The sequence below is a fragment of the Haemaphysalis longicornis genome, unplaced genomic scaffold (genome assembly GCF_048455015.1).
Source record: "Haemaphysalis longicornis isolate Haplotype H1 unplaced genomic scaffold, Haemaphysalis longicornis Haplotype H1 scaffold_7, whole genome shotgun sequence".
Taxonomy (NCBI): domain Eukaryota; kingdom Metazoa; phylum Arthropoda; class Arachnida; order Ixodida; family Ixodidae; genus Haemaphysalis; species Haemaphysalis longicornis.
The window spans coordinates 163112571-163131440 of NW_027526422.1; the positions used below are offsets into that span (position 1 = coordinate 163112571).

Consider the following 18870-nt stretch of genomic DNA (forward strand, 5'->3'; position numbering starts at 1 on the left):
CCCCGGGTCGTGACTCGAGTGTCTACGACATGTCCAGAGTGGTCGACCAGCTTTGAACCCTCTTAAGCTCCCTTTGGCAACAAGACTGCCAGAACAGAGGCCCTCGCTATGCATGTAGCGAATCAGAATAGGAAATGAGGGGCTCGTTGAAAATAACACAGAAATAAGGGTTGGCAGTCGAGAAAACCTCGGAAAGCAAAGGGGAGGATGTGGTAGATCATTGAAACAGATTAAGAATTTGGAAAGAAAGAAAGAAAGTGAAGAAAAAATGCCCGCCAGGTGGGATCCGAACCCACGACCTCCAGAATACCGGTCTGGTGCGATAACCACTACGCTACCGGCGGGGCGATTTTCCCATTCACTTTCTGGGGTATTTATGTTAGGTATTTTTGTTTCCTGTGCTTTGGGGTGGTAGCCAGCGCCATTCGGACTAATCGGGGTGAAGGGGACCTTCTTTTTAACCCCCGGGTCGTGACTCGAGTGTCTACGACATGTCCAGAGTGGTCGACCAGCTTTGAACCCTCTTAAGCTCCCTTTGGCAACAAGACTGCCAGAACAGAGGCCCTCGCTATGCATGTAGCGAATCAGAATAGGAAATGAGGGGCTCGTTGAAGATAACACAGAAATAAGGGTTGGCAGTCGAGAAAACCTCGGAAAGCAAAGGGGAGGATGTGGTAGATCATTGAAACAGATTAAGAATTTGGAAAGAAAGAAAGAAAGTGAAGAAAAAATGCCCGCCAGGTGGGATCCGAACCCACGACCTCCAGAATACCGGTCTGGTGCGATAACCACTACGCTACCGGCGGGGCGATTTTCCCATTCACTTTCTGGGGTATTTATGTTAGGTATTTTTGTTTCCTGTGCTTTGGGGTGGTAGCCAGCGCCATTCGGACTAATCGGGGTGAAGGGGACCTTCTTTTTAACCCCCGGGTCGTGACTCGAGTGTCTACGACATGTCCAGAGTGGTCGACCAGCTTTGAACCCTCTTAAGCTCCCTTTGGCAACAAGACTGCCAGAACAGAGGCCCTCGCTATGCATGTAGCGAATCAGAATAGGAAATGAGGGGCTCGTTGAAAATAACACAGAAATAAGGGTTGGCAGTCGAGAAAACCTCAGAAAGCAAAGGGGAGGATGTGGTAGATCATTGAAACAGAAGCCCCTCATTTCCTATTCTGATTCGCTACATGCATAGCGAGGGCCTCTGTTCTGGCAGTCTTGTTGCCAAAGGGAGCTTAAGAGGGTTCAAAGCTGGTCGACCACTCTGGACATGTCGTAGACACTCGAGTCACGACCCGGGGGTTAAAAAGAAGGTCCCCTTCACCCCGATTAGTCCGAATGGCGCTGGCTACCACCCCAAAGCACAGGAAACAAAAATACCTAACATAAATACCCCAGAAAGTGAATGGGAAAATCGCCCCGCCGGTAGCGTAGTGGTTATCGCACCAGACCGGTATTCTGGAGGTCGTGGGTTCGGATCCCACCTGGCGGGCATTTTTTCTTCACTTTCTTTCTTTCTTTCCAAATTCTTAATCTGTTTCAATGATCTACCACATCCTCCCCTTTGCTTTCCGAAGTTTTCTCGACTGCCAACCCTTATTTCTGTGTTATTTTCAACGAGCCCCTCATTTCCTATTCTGATTCGCTACATGCATAGCGAGGGCCTCTGTTCTGGCAGTCTTGTTGCCAAAGGGAGCTTAAGAGGGTTCAAAGCTGGTCGACCACTCTGGACATGTCGTAGACACTCGAGTCACGACCCGGGGGTTAAAAAGAAGGTCCCCTTCACCCCGATTAGTCCGAATGGCGCTGGCTACCACCCCAAAGCACAGGAAACAAAAATACCTAACATAAATACCCCAGAAAGTGAATGGGAAAATCGCCCCGCCGGTAGCGTAGTGGTTATCGCACCAGACCGGTATTCTGGAGGTCGTGGGTTCGGATCCCACCTGGCGGGCATTTTTTCTTCACTTTCTTTCTTTCTTTCCAAATTCTTAATCTGTTTCAATGATCTACCACATCCTCCCCTTTGCTTTCCGAGGTTTTCTCGACTGCCAACCCTTATTTCTGTGTTATTTTCAACGAGCCCCTCATTTCCTATTCTGATTCGCTACATGCATAGCGAGGGCCTCTGTTCTGGCAGTCTTGTTGCCAAAGGGAGCTTAAGAGGGTTCAAAGCTGGTCGACCACTCTGGACATGTCGTAGACACTCGAGTCACGACCCGGGGGTTAAAAAGAAGGTCCCCTTCACCCCGATTAGTCCGAATGGCGCTGGCTACCACCCCAAAGCACAGGAAACAAAAATACCTAACATAAATACCCCAGAAAGTGAATGGGAAAATCGCCCCGCCGGTAGCGTAGTGGTTATCGCACCAGACCGGTATTCTGGAGGTCGTGGGTTCGGATCCCACCTGGCGGGCATTTTTTCTTCACTTTCTTTCTTTCTTTCCAAATTCTTAATCTGTTTCAATGATCTACCACATCCTCCCCTTTGCTTTCCGAGGTTTTCTCGACTGCCAACCCTTATTTCTGTGTTATTTTCAACGAGCCCCTCATTTCCTATTCTGATTCGCTACATGCATAGCGAGGGCCTCTGTTCTGGCAGTCTTGTTGCCAAAGGGAGCTTAAGAGGGTTCAAAGCTTGTCGACCACTCTGGACATGTCGTAGACACTCGAGTCACGACCCGGGGGTTAAAAAGAAGGTCCCCTTCACCCCGATTAGTCCGAATGGCGCTGGCTACCACCCCAAAGCACAGGAAACAAAAATACCTAACATAAATACCCCAGAAAGTGAATGGGAACATCGCCCCGCCGGTAGCGTAGTGGTTATCGCACCAGACCGGTATTCTGGAGGTCGTGGGTTCGGATCCCACCTGGCGGGCATTTTTTCTTCACTTTCTTTCTTTCTTTCCAAAATCTTAATCTGTTTCAATGATCTACCACATCCTCCCCTTTGCTTTCCGAGGTTTTCTCGACTGCCAACCCTTATTTCTGTGTTATTTTCAACGAGCCCCTCATTTCCTATTCTGATTCGCTACATGCATAGCGAGGGCCTCTGTTCTGGCAGTCTTGTTGCCAAAGGGAGCTTAAGAGGGTTCAAAGCTGGTCGACCACTCTGGACATGTCGTAGACACTCGAGTCACGACCCGGGGGTTAAAAAGAAGGTCCCCTTCACACCGATTAGTCCGAATGGCGCTGGCTACCACCCCAAAGCACAGGAAACAAAAATACCTAACATAAATACCCCAGAAAGTGAATGGGAAAATCGCCCCGCCGGTAGCGTAGTGGTTATCGCACCAGACCGGTATTCTGGAGGTCGTGGGTTCGGATCCCACCTGGCGGGCATTTTTTCTTCACTTTCTTTCTTTCTTTCCAAATTCTTAATCTGTTTCAATGATCTACCACATCCTCCCCTTTGCTTTCCGAGGTTTTCTCGACTGCCAACCCTTATTTCTGTGGTATTTTCAACGAGCCCCTCATTTCCTATTCTGATTCGCTACATGCATAGCGAGGGCCTCTGTTCTGGCAGTCTTGTTGCCAAAGGGAGCTTAAGAGGGTTCAAAGCTGGTCGACCACTCTGGACATGTCGTAGACACTCGAGTCACGACCCGGGGGTTAAAAAGAAGGTCCCCTTCACTCCGATTAGTCCGAATGGCGCTGGCTACCACCCCAAAGCACAGGAAACAAAAATACCTAACATAAATACCCCAGAAAGTGAATGGGAAAATCGCCCCGCCGGTAGCGTAGTGGTTATCGCACCAGACCGGTATTCTGGAGGTCGTGGGTTCGGATCCCACCTGGCGGGCATTTTTTCTTCACTTTCTTTCTTTCTTTCCAAATTCTTAATCTGTTTCAATGATCTACCACATCCTCCCCTTTGCTTTCCGAGGTTTTCTCGACTGCCAACCCTTATTTCTGTGTTATTTTCAACGAGCCCCTCATTTCCTATTCTGATTCGCTACATGCATAGCGAGGGCCTCTGTTCTGGCAGTCTTGTTGCCAAAGGGAGCTTAAGAGGGTTGAAAGCTGGTCGACCACTCTGGACATGTCGTAGACACTCGAGTCACGACCCGGGGGTTAAAAAGAAGGTCCCCTTCACCCCGATTAGTCCGAATGGCGCTGGCTACCACCCCAAAGCACAGGAAACAAAAATACCTAACATAAATACCCCAGAAAGTGAATGGGAAAATCGCCCTGCCGGTAGCGTAGTGGTTATCGCACCAGACCGGTATTCTGGAGGTCGTGGGTTCGGATCCCACCTGGCGGGCATTTTTTCTTCACTTTCTTTCTTTCTTTCCAAATTCTTAATCTGTTTCAATGATCTACCACATCCTCCCCTTTGCTTTCCGAGGTTTTCTCGACTGCCAACCCTTATTTCTGTGTTATTTTCAACGAGCCCCTCATTTCCTATTCTGATTCGCTACATGCATAGCGAGGGCCTCTGTTCTGGCAGTCTTGTTGCCAAAGGGAGCTTAAGAGGGTTCAAAGCTGGTCGACCACTCTGGACATGTCGTAGACACTCGAGTCACGACCCGGGGGTTAAAAAGAAGGTCCCCTTCACCCCGATTAGTCCGAATGGCGCTGGCTAACACCCCAAAGCACAGGAAACAAAAATACCTAACATAAATACCCCAGAAAGTGAATGGGAAAATCGCCCCGCCGGTAGCGTAGTGGTTATCGCACCAGACCGGTATTCTGGAGGTCGTGGGTTCGGATCCCACCTGGCGGGCATTTTTTCTTCACTTTCTATCTTTCTTTCCAAATTCTTAATCTGTTTCAATGATCTACCACATCCTCCCCTTTGCTTTCCGAGGTTTTCTCGACTGCCAACCCTTATTTCTGTGTTATTTTCAACGAGCCCCTCATTTCCTATTCTGATTCGCTACATGCATAGCGAGGGCCTCTGTTCTGGCAGTCTTGTTGCCAAAGGGAGCTTAAGAGGGTTCAAAGCTGGTCGACCACTCTGGACATGTCGTAGACACTCGAGTCACGACCCGGGGGTTAAAAAGAAGGTCCCCTTCACCCCGATTAGTCCGAATGGCGCTGGCTACCACCCCAAAGCACAGGAAACAAAAATACCTAACATAAATACCCCAGAAAGTGAATGGGAAAATCGCCCCGCCGGTAGCGTAGTGGTTATCGCACCAGACCGGTATTCTGGAGGTCGTGGGTTCGGATCCCACCTGGCGGGCATTTTTTCTTCACTTTCTTTCTTTCTTTCCAAATTCTTAATCTGTTTCAATGATCTACCACATCCTCCCCTTTGCTTTCCGAGGTTTTCTCGACTGCCAACCCTTATTTCTGTGTTATTTTCAACGAGCCCCTCATTTCCTATTCTGATTCGCTACATGCATAGCGAGGGCCTCTGTTCTGGCAGTCTTGTTGCCAAAGGGAGCTTAAGAGGGTTCAAAGCTGGTCGACCACTCTGGACATGTCGTAGACACTCGAGTCACGACCCGGGGTTAAAAAGAAGGTCCCCTTCACCCCGATTAGTCCGAATGGCGCTGGCTACCACCCCAAAGCACAGGAAACAAAAATACCTAACATAAATACCCCAGAAAGTGAATGGGAAAATCGCCCCGCCGGTAGCGTAGTGGTTATCGCACCAGACCGGTATTCTGGAGGTCGTGGGTTCGGATCCCACCTGGCGGGCATTTTTTCTTCACTTTCTTTCTTTCTTTCCAAATTCTTAATCTGTTTCAATGATCTACCACATCCTCCCCTTTGCTTTCCGAGGTTTTCTCGACTGCCAACCCTTATTTCTGTGTTATTTTCAACGAGCCCCTCATTTCCTATTCTGATTCGCTATATATATATATATATATATATATATATACACAAAGTAAGAAACCTCGGTAACAGCAACAGCGGAGGGTTTATTTCGACGTTTCGACTTCGAGACAAGTCTTCTACAGGAATGATGACTTCGGCCGTTTCGGAAGAGAGCATATATGTCGAAAGTGGAAAGCGGGTTTACGAATGGCCAGCGATACCACACACAAACATACGTGAACAACACAAACACGAATCGAGAATCATCCTTATTGGAAGAATGAACAAAAAATAAACAACGAAGAGAGAGACGCCAAGATAGTTGGAGAGAAAAAAAAAGGAAGAAAGGGAGATGAAAGAGCACTGAACAGGAATTCGAGTGGTGGCGGAAACGCGAAAAGCTCAACAGCGTCCGAAAGTGGGGTTGTAGAACAAAGGAGAGAAGGCAATATATCTTCCGCCGCTAGCCGTCACTATGCTAACGCCCAGACGCTCCGAGGGATCGCGTTTCCGTTGATTGAAAGCGGGTGTCCCGCCATATGTTCGGAAAGTGCGAACAAGGCATTTTACAGCCCGTTTATGGGCCCGTTCCCGGAGCTGAGACAATTAAAGGACAGTTTTGTGGTCGTGCAGAAGGAAACGCCGGACGGACGCCTTCCGAGAACGAGGCGCTAGGCCGAGTTTTCAGGTCTTTGTTAAGAGCTGCCACTTTGCAGTTCAGCGACAACCCGTGCGTCGTCGGTGTCTCCCCTCCGCTGAGTGGGGGATGGGGGGGGGGGAAACAGCCAAACCAGAACGCAAGCTGCTCAATGGAATGGGGGGGGTGGGGGGGGGGGAAACGGAGAAAATAAACCCCGATGATTCGGTAGCCGGGCTTAGAAGACGACTGTAGGTGCAAGGGAGGGAAAAATAGATTTGCAAGCCGTCAAAAATGTAACCAGTCCGCGGGGGCGAATAGTGATAACAACGGCAAAGATATGTGCGCTCGAGTAATAACGCAGACCCCAGAATTGTATTGCTTATCTTCCGGGTTATGCGCCATATCCAAACGTTTAAATCCCCCAACCAATTTTCGCACACGTGTTTTGGGGAGAAGGTAAGCAGAAGTTATTGCTGAAACAGCACCGACACTAAGCAACATTACTTAATTGTAAGATTGTGACGGAGATTTAGAAAAGGTTTTCAAAGTTATAACAAAAGATTATAAAAAGGAGAATTAAAAAAAAGGATAGGAGTGAAAATGAACAGCGAAAAGGGAGAGAAGGAATAAAAATGAAAAAAAAACGGAAAGACATCAGCAATGTGGGAAAAATCCACTGAACAAACGCTCACGTGCATGTGATTTCGAGAGTCCGGTTCCGGCTACACCCACAGCGCCACTGATACGGTTAGGTAGATGACAATGTTTTAATCGCTGCAAGTGTGCCTGGGTCCTCACTTATACCTGTTTTGATTGTATTGAATTGGTATATGAGGTATGATTCACGTTGTTCTCGTTCCCGGTTTGACCTGAACCCCGTCTCTAAGAGCGTGACGCTTAGTTTATCCACCACGCCTTGGGCCCCATCGCCAGCATGCCAGTTATATATATATATATATATATATATATATATATATATATATATATATATATATATATATATATATTGTTGCGGGTTAAAAAGGTAGGCGATACCACTCAGCACCATTACATAGTACCAGCGATGACGACGACGAAGGTGCTGGCAATCTGATCGCCATCTTGTAAATAGTGTAAATAGGTTCTGCGCAAGGCAAGCGCAGGTACATGCGTACATACGATGACCGAGCTCGCACGCAGAGCCCTTTCTGCTGTAGTTCTTCGTCTACTGCAACCAGCGTGCGCGCATACCATCGTGAATAAATTGGCCACGATCACATTGCACTCTTTCTTGATGTGGCGCACACCGCAGTAAACTGATGGCGTAACAAGAGCTGCTCATTAGAATTGCTACAATACACACACACACACACACACACATATATATATATATATATATATATATATATATATATATATATATATATATATATATATATATATATATATATATATATATATATTGGTAAATTTGGGAGGGATTTATTAAGGCATGAGCGCAGGCTCCGAACGACGGAAAAGTCAAGCACCGTTCAGCACGACGCGAGCAGAGGTCCGGCTTCTTCTTCCTCTTGTCCAGAGAGCCCAGCTCCCGCATCCTCCTTCTCCTCTTCAGCTGATCCAATCCACTTGACCAAGCCAATGTTGCAGAATTGCTTTACGGTTACAATATATATATTTCGTGGTGAACGGACGAATGAGAGGAACAACGGATGCCTGCGAAAGAAATATATTTTTATGCTGTCGGCAATCACAGCTCCCAGCAACGGCACGCACCATGCACACAACATAGTCGTCGTTGTCATGTTTACTGACAATATATATTCGACGCACGATAAAATTTTTAGTAATGTATATTTTGTATCGTGTCCTACGATAGCTCTAGTAAGGGTGGGGAATTATTCAACAGAAAGAGATGCAAAGTGCGGGACAACTGAGTTGTGTCTTTGGAGTCACACGCGTTAACATATTGTTGATCAATCAAAATATTTCAAGACTGGCATTGGCGAGAGTGTATTGAGCAACTTTCTCTTATTCGCCGTTACTGAATTGTTGGGGCGTTTTTGAGAAAATGTGTGCTACGTGCAGTACCCCAAACAAAAGGCATACGCTTCCGTATTATTGCTTTTTCTTATGCCTAATTCCAGTTGGAGAACATCACAGGCCTCACATGTACCATACGTAAGTACATGTTAACATTAACATACTCCATGATTACCTTTACACGTAAAATAATTATTCGCTTTTATTTCTAACGGGATGCTCACTGGCGTAACTCGGCAGTTAAATGCTTTTTTCTGCTGTCCACGAGTCGCAACCAGTGACGACGAATAATGTGTGCAGATAATAACACTTTCCACGACACTTTTACCAAATACAGGAAGGATATTTTCTGTAGCCTATATGGCTCCCTTCATAACATTTGATGGGTATTGCGTATGTACACAAAACAGAACTCCGGTATTCTTGATAAAAGCAAAGTTGTCACTACTAAGCATTTTCATGTTCTTATATGGAGCAGCTTATATTCCGTTATGAAGTAGCTGCAAGAGTTACAAACGATGATCTGCGCCTAAAAGGGCCTACTTTTGTGTAGTAAACACTGTGAACCTAAAAACCATCTCTCTGAGTAACATATCCCAAGTACACATTTGCACACAGGATCCGCAATTGTAATGCTGGTGCTACGATTCCTTCCAGCCTTTATCCTTCAGCGGGAAAAAATCTTGAGCGCGTTTGACAAAAGTACAATAATTCAGCTTTTCTTTTTTTTAACAGAGGTTTGAGGTTAAATTATTCGAAAATCAGCTACTTATAGTAGGCTTTAGTGGGTTCAAGCAGACAAAGAAAAAGATTTTATAGAAAAAAATGTTTTTCAGTGTACAGACCGCTTCTAGAACCTACCGAATACAAGATGACGAAAGAACTGCTGAACATAAAACTAAGTCTAGCTGTAACTGTTGTGTGCTCAGATATGGTATGTAGGCTGTTTCTTGTTAAATAGCATGTTCCTGATTAAGTTAACAACCTTTCAAAGAGGCGAACCCAAGCATCTGTGCGAGAAGAGCCCCAGGGAGAGTTGTGTGCATTCAGGTGACCTAATAATGTGTATGGTTCAGGTAACTGATCTCTCAGTGTTTCAAAATCTGAATGTGGTAGCCGATAATCAGAATGGAGCATATTGTTACCAGCCTGTTAATGATTATCGTTCTGATTGCAACATCCTCAAGGACAGTGCTGAGAGTGAATGGATGACATGCGAAGGAATTTTGGGAAATTATGGCCCCACAACCAGAAGTAGTCGGGCAGCCACCACTGTCCCTTCGGAAAACCAGATAATTATTGAGGAAGTTGGTATGTTTTCTGTTTAAATGTGTTTCTTGATTGGCAGTCATGCCGTAACTCGTATACTTCATCAAGATTATTAAGGAGGCCTGTGCAGTTCAATTGGATGTTATTTTGTCTTCCACTTATAGCCATTTATGAGCTACTAGAATGCGTGTGTGTGTATTTATGTTTTGTCTCTCGGGGCTTGTACTCTGGGAGGGGGCTTTTTGGGACTCTGTGTTGGCCTCGTGTAGTCTTGACTTGGTGTAGTTGGCTTGGAGCTATAGAAACGTCAAAGGCCGCTGGTTGCGCTGCGATGCAGGCAGGTACGGCCCGATATATATCTCATCACCAGATGTCCTGGTGGTGCACGACAGTCTAGACTCCCTCGTCCGGTAGGTAGGACACTTTCGGGTGCCCTTCTCTTCAGCCACCACTGCCAAAGGCGTCGTGTGCGCCCTGGGCAGGAAAGATGGTGGGGCAAGGGTTGGAAAGGACGCGGTACCCTTTGTGTCCATTTACTCAAGGCTCTCGGGTGTGCTCGAGACCTGTGCGGCAGGAACGAGAGTAACTCCTCTTCTACCCGTGTGGGTGGCCACCTCAATCACAGCCGGTGAGGCAAGTGGTGTGGTGACGGGTGCGGCTGTGAATGGCAGCCTCGTGTGGGACGGGGGTGGGAGCAAGTCAGCGGAGTGTATTGCGTCGCCACTGAAACTAGGCGCCGCTCCGCCCCAGGCGAGCAGTGTTGGCGTACCTTCCGTAGCTAAAAAGTGAAAACCTATTCAGGCTTGAGGAAAGTTGATGTTCTCATTGAACTTCAAAGTAATTACAATTTTTTCAGTTTGACCTTTTCGCATGATCGTGAAAACGCGGCATGAGGTCCATGGCAACTGGGACAAGTGAAGTTGTTAGCATCGCCGTTGTCTGTGGGATGGTCAATTTGTCCACACTTCGCACATGTCAATCTACACCGGGAGGATTTCTCGCCATGCCCATACCGGTAGCATTTGAAGCAGTGACGTGGGCTTGGCACATACGGGCACGTGGAACCTTGGATGAAAGCTGCTGTCACGGCTTCTGGTAGTGAGGTTCTATCAAAAGTTAGGAGTATGTGCTTTGTTTTGATTTTTTTATTGTCTCGCCTTATTGTTATACGCCGGACTCCTGTGACCCCTTATTCACACAGTCCTTCTAGGATGTCGGTTTCTGTTTCATTGACGAGCTTAAGTTCGGAGATGACGCATTGAAAAGAGTTTAGGGTTCTACGAGGAGTGACTGTTATTTCTAGATGATGCAGTCTGGTTTGTTTGAGAAGCTTATTTGCCTGCTCTTTGTGGATAACTTCAAATGGCAGATCTCCAGACGTAAATTTTCTTGCGATGAAGTTCCTTCTCTCCTGCAACAATCTCGATGAACTTTGCTACACCGAAGACGGATTTTTTACATACGGGAGTTTCTTTGTCCACAGAAGGCATCACGAGGAAGCAAGGAAAGTTGTTATTTCTTCGGTGGTCGCTGGTCGGTTGAGGTTTCAAATTTACATCGGTGCGGGCCCTTTCAGATCCTGATAATTGGGATGGATGGGGGGGGGGGGGGCTTGAAAATACCATAGAGCATAGTATAAAAGCAGGGGACGGGGGTGCTTCCTTGGTCAGCCTTACCCTGATAGCTGTAGAGTCCACCCTGCTTCCTGTCTGATGAACAGACAGGATGTCTATCCGTCGGAGCTTGACCTGGGCTTCGACGGCCACCGTTTGTGGTTACTGCCCTTCACCTTACAACACATCGCCACGGTTGGTTCCAGCTTTTGTTTGGGGACTTGGGGTCTGCGGTGTCGCGAATACCGTCTTCAAGGTTAATCAAGGTGCCCCGTCCGGGGTTTTCGGGCAAGTAAGCGTACATCATGGTTTCAGTAGGACATCCAGTAATCAAGACTAAAAAACTGGCATAATGTATTATTCTCTTACCAACCGTATTATGTATATTCATGTTCGACATTTACCGCATACTGAGTTTACCAGCCGCAAGACAAAGGCTTTGCTTAAAACATAAGATACATATATTCAAAAATTTTGTGGATGAAAATATTTTAACAAGATTCAAGTAGCTTCCAGTTAGATCTCTTCACCGGCCGGTAAAGGATAAAATGTAGTTTACACCGATCTCAAGGAACTTTGAAGAGGTTATGAAAAATCACCGGGTACTAATGAAGGGGTTGAGATGATGGATACGACATACCTTCTTGGGACAGTTCACAGTCGCCTCTCTGTGTGCGCACTTTGAATACTAACGCCAGCAGCTGTCACGTGTTTTAAAAGACCATCAAACATAAGATTTTTGAAATATTTTAAATAGGCCTTATTTCTCTAATATTAAGAAGTGCATCAAGATAATATTTTGAGGAGGCCTGCGCATGTCCGTATTGCTACTGTGCGGGTGAGCGCATGCCTACGCGTGTGTCAGTTGATGTGCTTGTGTGTACATTTAGCCACGCGCACAGGAGACTGTGTTAGCCCTTTACGCTAACATCAGAACTTATGTTGTGTTCTAATACACTTTTTATGGAGAACTAGTGCACAACCCAGGCCATTACGCCCTCTAGTAGAAAATGCAGAATACTTCTGGTTTCAGACAAACTCCTATACCCACAGCTATCTCCTCCACGTTATGTAGCCCACCCCTTACTTCCCTACCTATACAGTAGCTGACCAATCTTTCGGACGTGGAGGACAGCGAAAAATACTACGAATGAGAGAACAGTCAGAGAAATCTGTGAGCCATTGCTCCTTAGGGATCCCTGGAAATTCCTTGGGAAAGTCCAGAATATCCGCAAATCCGAATTTTCGGACTCCCCAAAAACTGTCAGGTACTGTAATTTCTGCACCCAACCTAGGCCTCTGCACCACAAGGTATGCGAGTCTGGGAAAGCCTCTTCCCTTACCGCCAATTCTCACCCAACCTAGGATACGTGGGCAGGCCAGCTCGCAAGCACCGTCTTTTCAATCTAGCATAGCTTGGTGGAGAGGGCCTGGGAAGCCATCGCCGACCAGGGTTTCTAAGGATAGGGGTGGCCTCACTCACTCACTCACTCACTCACTCACTCACTCACTCACTCACTCACTCACTCACTCACTCACTCACTCACTCACTCACTCACTCACTCACTCACTCACTCACTCACTCACTCACTCACTCACTCGCTCACTCAGTTCTGACCTCGAACGCACATTTAAGTTCGTGCGGTCAGGAATACTGCCGTGACAGCCTGGGTGACAGCTGTAGACACAGTGCTACGCAGAGTCGGTGCATCAAAGCTAAAATGTCCTCTGGCTGTCACATCTTGGCATGTCCTCGAGCGTGTTCTATGACCCAAAAAGCAACAATCAGTAATTTCTGCAGCCCTTTAGCCTTTCAGAATGTCCTTTTTTCTTTTTTCTGTACGAGACCTGGTAATTGTGTTCCAAACTAATCAGCTGCTCTGAGAGGATGAAAATCAATTAAAGTAGGATTGCAATATTATATATTGCGTGATGAAGGTATCCTGAGTCAGTTGCGGCCGATACCAGAACTCCGCAAACGTAAGCCACTATGCACCTTTTTAAGTATCTGCCCATGGCCGCGTTCCTTTTGTTATGGGGTCCTTCTGCTTTGCGAGCTGGTAGCGGGCCTAACAAGCTCCAACGTGACGTTCCAGACGCTTTCAAGGTAAACATTTGCTATTTTAAAGCACTCTGGGGCTGCCTAGAGTAGTGGACAAACGAATCCACAAAAAGGCCAGGTAAAAACTAAAGTAAATTCCGGCTAGATGGGCATGCGTCGGCAGGCTTAATAATACCGACGTAAAAAAACCTGAATGTAGCGCAGAACTTGTGTCTCAATAATGGTAAAGCCGAATCTCTAAAAAAGAGCGCAATGTGATCAATAGGGCGTAAGCAGTGGCAACCACGTACGCTAGAATGTGCACAGTTCCTTTTACAGGAATAAGGCCTAAAAATGGCGAGTTTCTGATGTGGGTAGCTGCTATGTCAACACCTGTTTATCGTTGCGAACGGAAGCCCAACCCGAGCCCGTGAGCTTAAGCGCGCGCGTTGGTCACGGCCGAGTAGGGCCTTAAAGGGTGTGTATGGTGGTTGTGATCACATGCAATGGGTGACCACAAATAAAAACCTGAAACCTGCAACTACCGAGAGTTTACATAAAATTAAAAAAAGACGTTTCGGCTCCCATAGGAGTACGTTGTTCACTTGTTCAGACATTGTGAACAATGCCCCCGCACAGAATCCACGAATCTTTTTGGGACATTGCAAACATTTTTGGTCGGTGCCTGTTCTTGAATTGTCGTCATGCGTTTCCCCGACCAGACGAGCTTTCCTCCAACCATTGATCGCACATGCAATGGGCGACGGAGACAATTATTTTGGCAGTCATCATGTTTATAGTCGAACGACGGTATAGTATGTAATTTGTACGCACACAGGATACTACTCGCAACAGCCCTTGTGAAAACTGCGGAGACCGCTGAGTAAAAAAGCCGCCGTGTGCATGTCTGCAGGACAGAAACGCACATAAAATGGCCGACGACTTATGAAGGATTACATAGAGGAGTCGAGTTTAAAAAATGTAGAAAAATGTTGGACTGTGTAGCAATCAAGCGGACTACGGGCTGTAATACTTATTGCGTAGTCCGTAGTAAACCGAAATGCGAGTCAAGCACGCACCTTGCGGTCCACTACGCTGTATTTTTTTTACGGCGAAGCTTGTTATGCCCTAATTATGGCGCTTTTCTCTGAGCAAAACGTGCTGCTGAAACGCAAAATTCATACAATAGATCTCATAAAACCACGACGACGATCAGCGCCTCAAGGAAGAAAAAAACACGCTTCCCGTGTCCGGAATCAAAACTGTGTGCGGACCATTCTAAAGGCTATGTTCATCCTATTGCGCCATTCGAGCACGGTAGAAGCAGTTTAGATATTGAAATTTGACGTTTACTCAGGTTGCATAGAAGAAAGCATAGCGTTTTAACTATGTCTTTCAAGGAAGGGGCATTGCTATTTTATTGCTCAAAGATGCTGTGCTCCCTGAATATTGATGACCAAATGTTCGACTAGTGAATTTATTGGGCAACCTCCACAACGGTTACACTCAGCTCAGCGTGGACCTACGGAACGTCGACAACTCATTCATGCAGCTCAATGTGAAAATGGACATCTCTAGTTTTACGTACGTAGAAGCTTCGCGTACGTAACGCTTTCACGGATGACGAGTGCGCATGCGCCGCCGTGGTCACCGTGGGTCTCGGTGGGTCTTACCCACATACGTGCGATTCGAATTGTTACGTTGCTTCCCTACGTAGAATTGACCAACATGGCGGCTTCCTGCCTTCCCGCTTCGCTGCCACAAATGCTTTGTCCCTAATCCCTAGGTGCGATGTCGTATTCTAAGGACTTTACTCCGCCTTTTTTGCTAAGTCTTATCCTAACCAAATGTTTCAATCGCAAGGCAGCTTTTGTTTTTCAGACCGATGTTCGATTTTTGAAGTGTTAAGATGGTCGAATTAGCGATAGTCGTTGTCATAGCAACGGGCTCACGAGAACACGATTGGTTAGAGCAGCGTGTGTGTCTGTTACTAGATGGATATATAAATAACGTCCAAATTATGTGGCGCTTAGGTAGGGAAGCGGTAGCTTTTTTAGAGGGCCCCGCGATGCTTTAGGACAGTAAGTCTAGGCAACAAACTGGAAGCGAGGGAAGTATGCACACTCAATGCTGGGAGGCAGTTAGGCCTAGAGATAGACGTAGACGTAGCTAACAACGTACACAGAGGGGATTTAAGAAAAAAAATTAGAGCGATCAATTTTGTAAGGGACAGAAATAGACCCCGCAAGCGAAAAGCGAAAGGAAAAACAAATGCAATAAATATTTATTCATATACACAAATATGCAGGGAGGCAGAAAGTCGGATTGGTGGGTAGAAATTCCAAATCAACTAGAACGGGAAGACGTAAACGTATACGCTTTAGTCGAGACTCACTTCGGAGACCAAGAGGACCCACCTGTAATAGACAATTATGTCTGGGAAGGATCCACAGGACCACAGGAATCAAGAGAGGTAGAGGAGTTGGCATGCTTTATCAACACGGAACTGAATGGCAGAGAGTGCATGAAAGCTGAAAAAAGCATCTATGGGTAAAGGCAGGATTACGGGGGAAAATTAGTGGTTAGGAGTTGTATATTTGTGGACCCAAAGCAGAGCTAAGTAGGAAAAGGAGGAAATATTAAACTGTAGGGAAGAGATATAAACCAGTTCAAAGATTCGGGTAAAATATTCTGAGTTGCAAAAATGAAAGCCTGCATAGAACAATTCGACGGGTGCACAGATCCCAACGGTTCTCTAGTGATAGGTCTATGTCAGGAGAACCGCCTTTTTTAAACACAAAAATCGAGTGTGGGAGACTAAATGCGTGTCAAAGCGATAACAGACAGTTCAGTATAGACTACACTCTAGTCTTAGATACAGTATACGAAAAGTTGCGCGAAATGAGTATAGATGAAAACGGAACAGCAAGCTGAGGAAGCGACCACAAGCGGCTTACCTTGCACTTGGAAGCGCAATACTGACAAATTTAAAAACCGGTACTACCGGAGGAACTAAATTGAACAATGAAGAGTTAAAGCTCATGACAGCTATGTTGGAAGACGAAATAAATAAGTACCCCGACAAAAATTCAGATTACGGCGAAATGATCGCGTTCATAAACCATAAGATAAATGAAGCCAAGCAACAAAACCCAAGGAAAGGGGAGAGAAAATCGAGAAGCTTGTGAAAAAAGGAAATAGAACATGCTATTAATAAGCCAATATATGAGTCGAGAAAACATAGAGAAGCAAAAACAACAAGTGTGAAACCGGAGGTAGTGAAGAAAAATAGGATATCTACCAGAAAAGAAATCTAGAAGTTGGTGCCCCCAAAGATTAAGCAGAAAAGCGAACAATGGATGGAAGAAATACGGATGAAAGACAGAAGTGCATTCGAAGAAGTTTTGAAACCATGCAAAATTACTAAGCTCAAAAAACAATATCTGTGAAATATTCTCGTTTGATGGGGAGGAGAATCATTTAGAAGGAGACCAGGTGTTGGCGCCCAATTATCCAGTTATTTGTGAGGAGTTTGGAGAACTAGAGGTAGGGAAGCCTGCCCCGATAACATCAGCGCCACAGAAGACTGCGGAAAGAGAAATAAGTTTGACCAACCATGGTTGGAGAAACGCGAGAGCAAAATTGTTTTCCCAAACAGCAGTGGGGCCGGACAAAATACCAATGCAGGTGATAAACCTGCTCTAACCCAAAACAAAAGCATCGTTTTTGAGCGCAATGGATAAGGTGATACAAGCCAAACAAATACCTGAGGATTGGCTAGAAAGTACGATGAATTTAATATATAAACGCCGAGGCAACAAAGCCAGTATTGATTCCTACAGATAACTCATAGCAACGTCAGCAGTATATAGATTCGTATTGCGGGCAATAAAATTCCAAGTTTGAAATAAAATTCGAAATGCAATAAAATGAAATCCTTGGGGAACTACAAAATAAATTTAGACAACACAGGCGCTTGAATGATAGTTTGTTCGTGATAACACAATGCCTTGAAATTGCGAAAGCGCAGAATAAACCAATTTGGATTACGTTCTTGGACATTAGAAGGGCACATGACTACGTAAACAGAGAATTGCTGTGGAGGATGCAGAAACTCCAGGGAATAAATTATGAGTTATTACAGTTCGTTGTAGCAATCTATAAAGATAATAGAGTGCTCCTGACATTGGAAGGGCAGAAATGCGCACAGCAGGTCAGCACCTATAGGGGACTGAAACTGGGGTATCTTTCGAGCCCAATGCTGTTTATTATTTGCATAGCAGGGTTAGAAAAAAAAACTGGAAGAAAGTCGATTAGTATTCAACCTAACGCATCTGTTGGAGGCCAAATGGTACAACAGTGTATTCCGGGAATGTTATACGAAACAACATTGCTCTTTTAGCACATAACTAGATCGATATGCAACGACTTATAAATATTACCGGCGAGGAAGGCACCGACATTGGGTTAAATTTTAGCGCAGAAAAATCGGGAACAATGGTTTCCAATGACACTAGCGCTAACGAAGTGTCAATCCAGCTTGGCGAATTACCCAGACTTAAGGAATATAAATATTAGCATAGCGCTATGGGAGGGGGGGGAAGAGTGTTGGCGGGGGGGGGGGTATACAAATATTGAGTTGTGAAAGGAATGTGGAAGGGACTAATGGTTCCGAGTCTCACATCTGCGAATGCAGTACTCTGCCTAAAATCAATCACTCTAGCAGGCCTAGAAGGGAATAGGCTGTTTGGCTTTAGGAGCACATGGTAAAGCGACTAACGAAGCATTGCAGAGATATAAGGGATGGGCGTTGCTTGAAGTTCGAGACGCGCAGAGTAAATGATGTTTTAAGAAGAGCAATGCATCAACGCAGGTGGACAGCTAAAGTTGTTGGTACCTGTACATGAAACGCGGGGACTCGCAGTGCCTAAGGAACTCTAGAAGGCTAAGCACGAAATACGAAAACAAACATGACGAATCCAAGCCACGGTAATCAAAAAAGAGGCAAGGCAGATGGAAACGAATAAATGTAGAGAGAAATGGAATCTCAAACGTCGCTAGAGTTCCCAAAAGAAAATTTCTACGGTAATTCTAAGGGCGCAGTGCTTTGCTTTTTCGAGGCTAAAGCCGATTGCTTGCGCACTTAAAGCTTTATGGGACGTATACGGTAAATGCAGGGGTATGCGTGACATGCGAAAAAGAAGCAGAAAACATGCGGCACATGGTGTTAGAATCGGAGTGTTCCCATCCAAATCTACATGAGGGAAATGTTGGGCTTCCAGAAGGTCTAGGTTATTAAGGGTAGCACAGATGAAGTTAACTTCAAGGGTGTCGAGCGACGAAAAAAAGATTACAATGCTGAAAAAAGAATGAGATTAGAAAAACGGGGAGATAAATATTGGCTAGTACAGCTACCACCTGTAACAGAAAAAATACGTATTTTGTCCTAGTAAGATTCCTGTACCTGCCCTGAGAACAGTGCTAGTAATAAACGAAGAGTATAAAACATGTGTATTAGT

The 18870-nt window shown here is 45.7% G+C and overlaps 1 protein-coding gene across 1 annotated transcript in view; it reads left to right on the forward strand.

Annotated features, from left to right (window-relative positions):
- The first annotated feature begins 13308 nt into the window (after window positions 1-13308).
- Window positions 13309-18870, forward strand: part of LOC144145413 (uncharacterized) — a 39186-nt gene continuing 33624 nt past the window's right edge. The window contains exon 1 of the mRNA XM_077677023.1: window positions 13309-13417. Coding sequence (XP_077533149.1) covers window positions 13325-13417 — 93 coding nt within the window. The 5' untranslated portion in view covers window positions 13309-13324. The remainder of the gene's footprint in view (window positions 13418-18870) is intronic.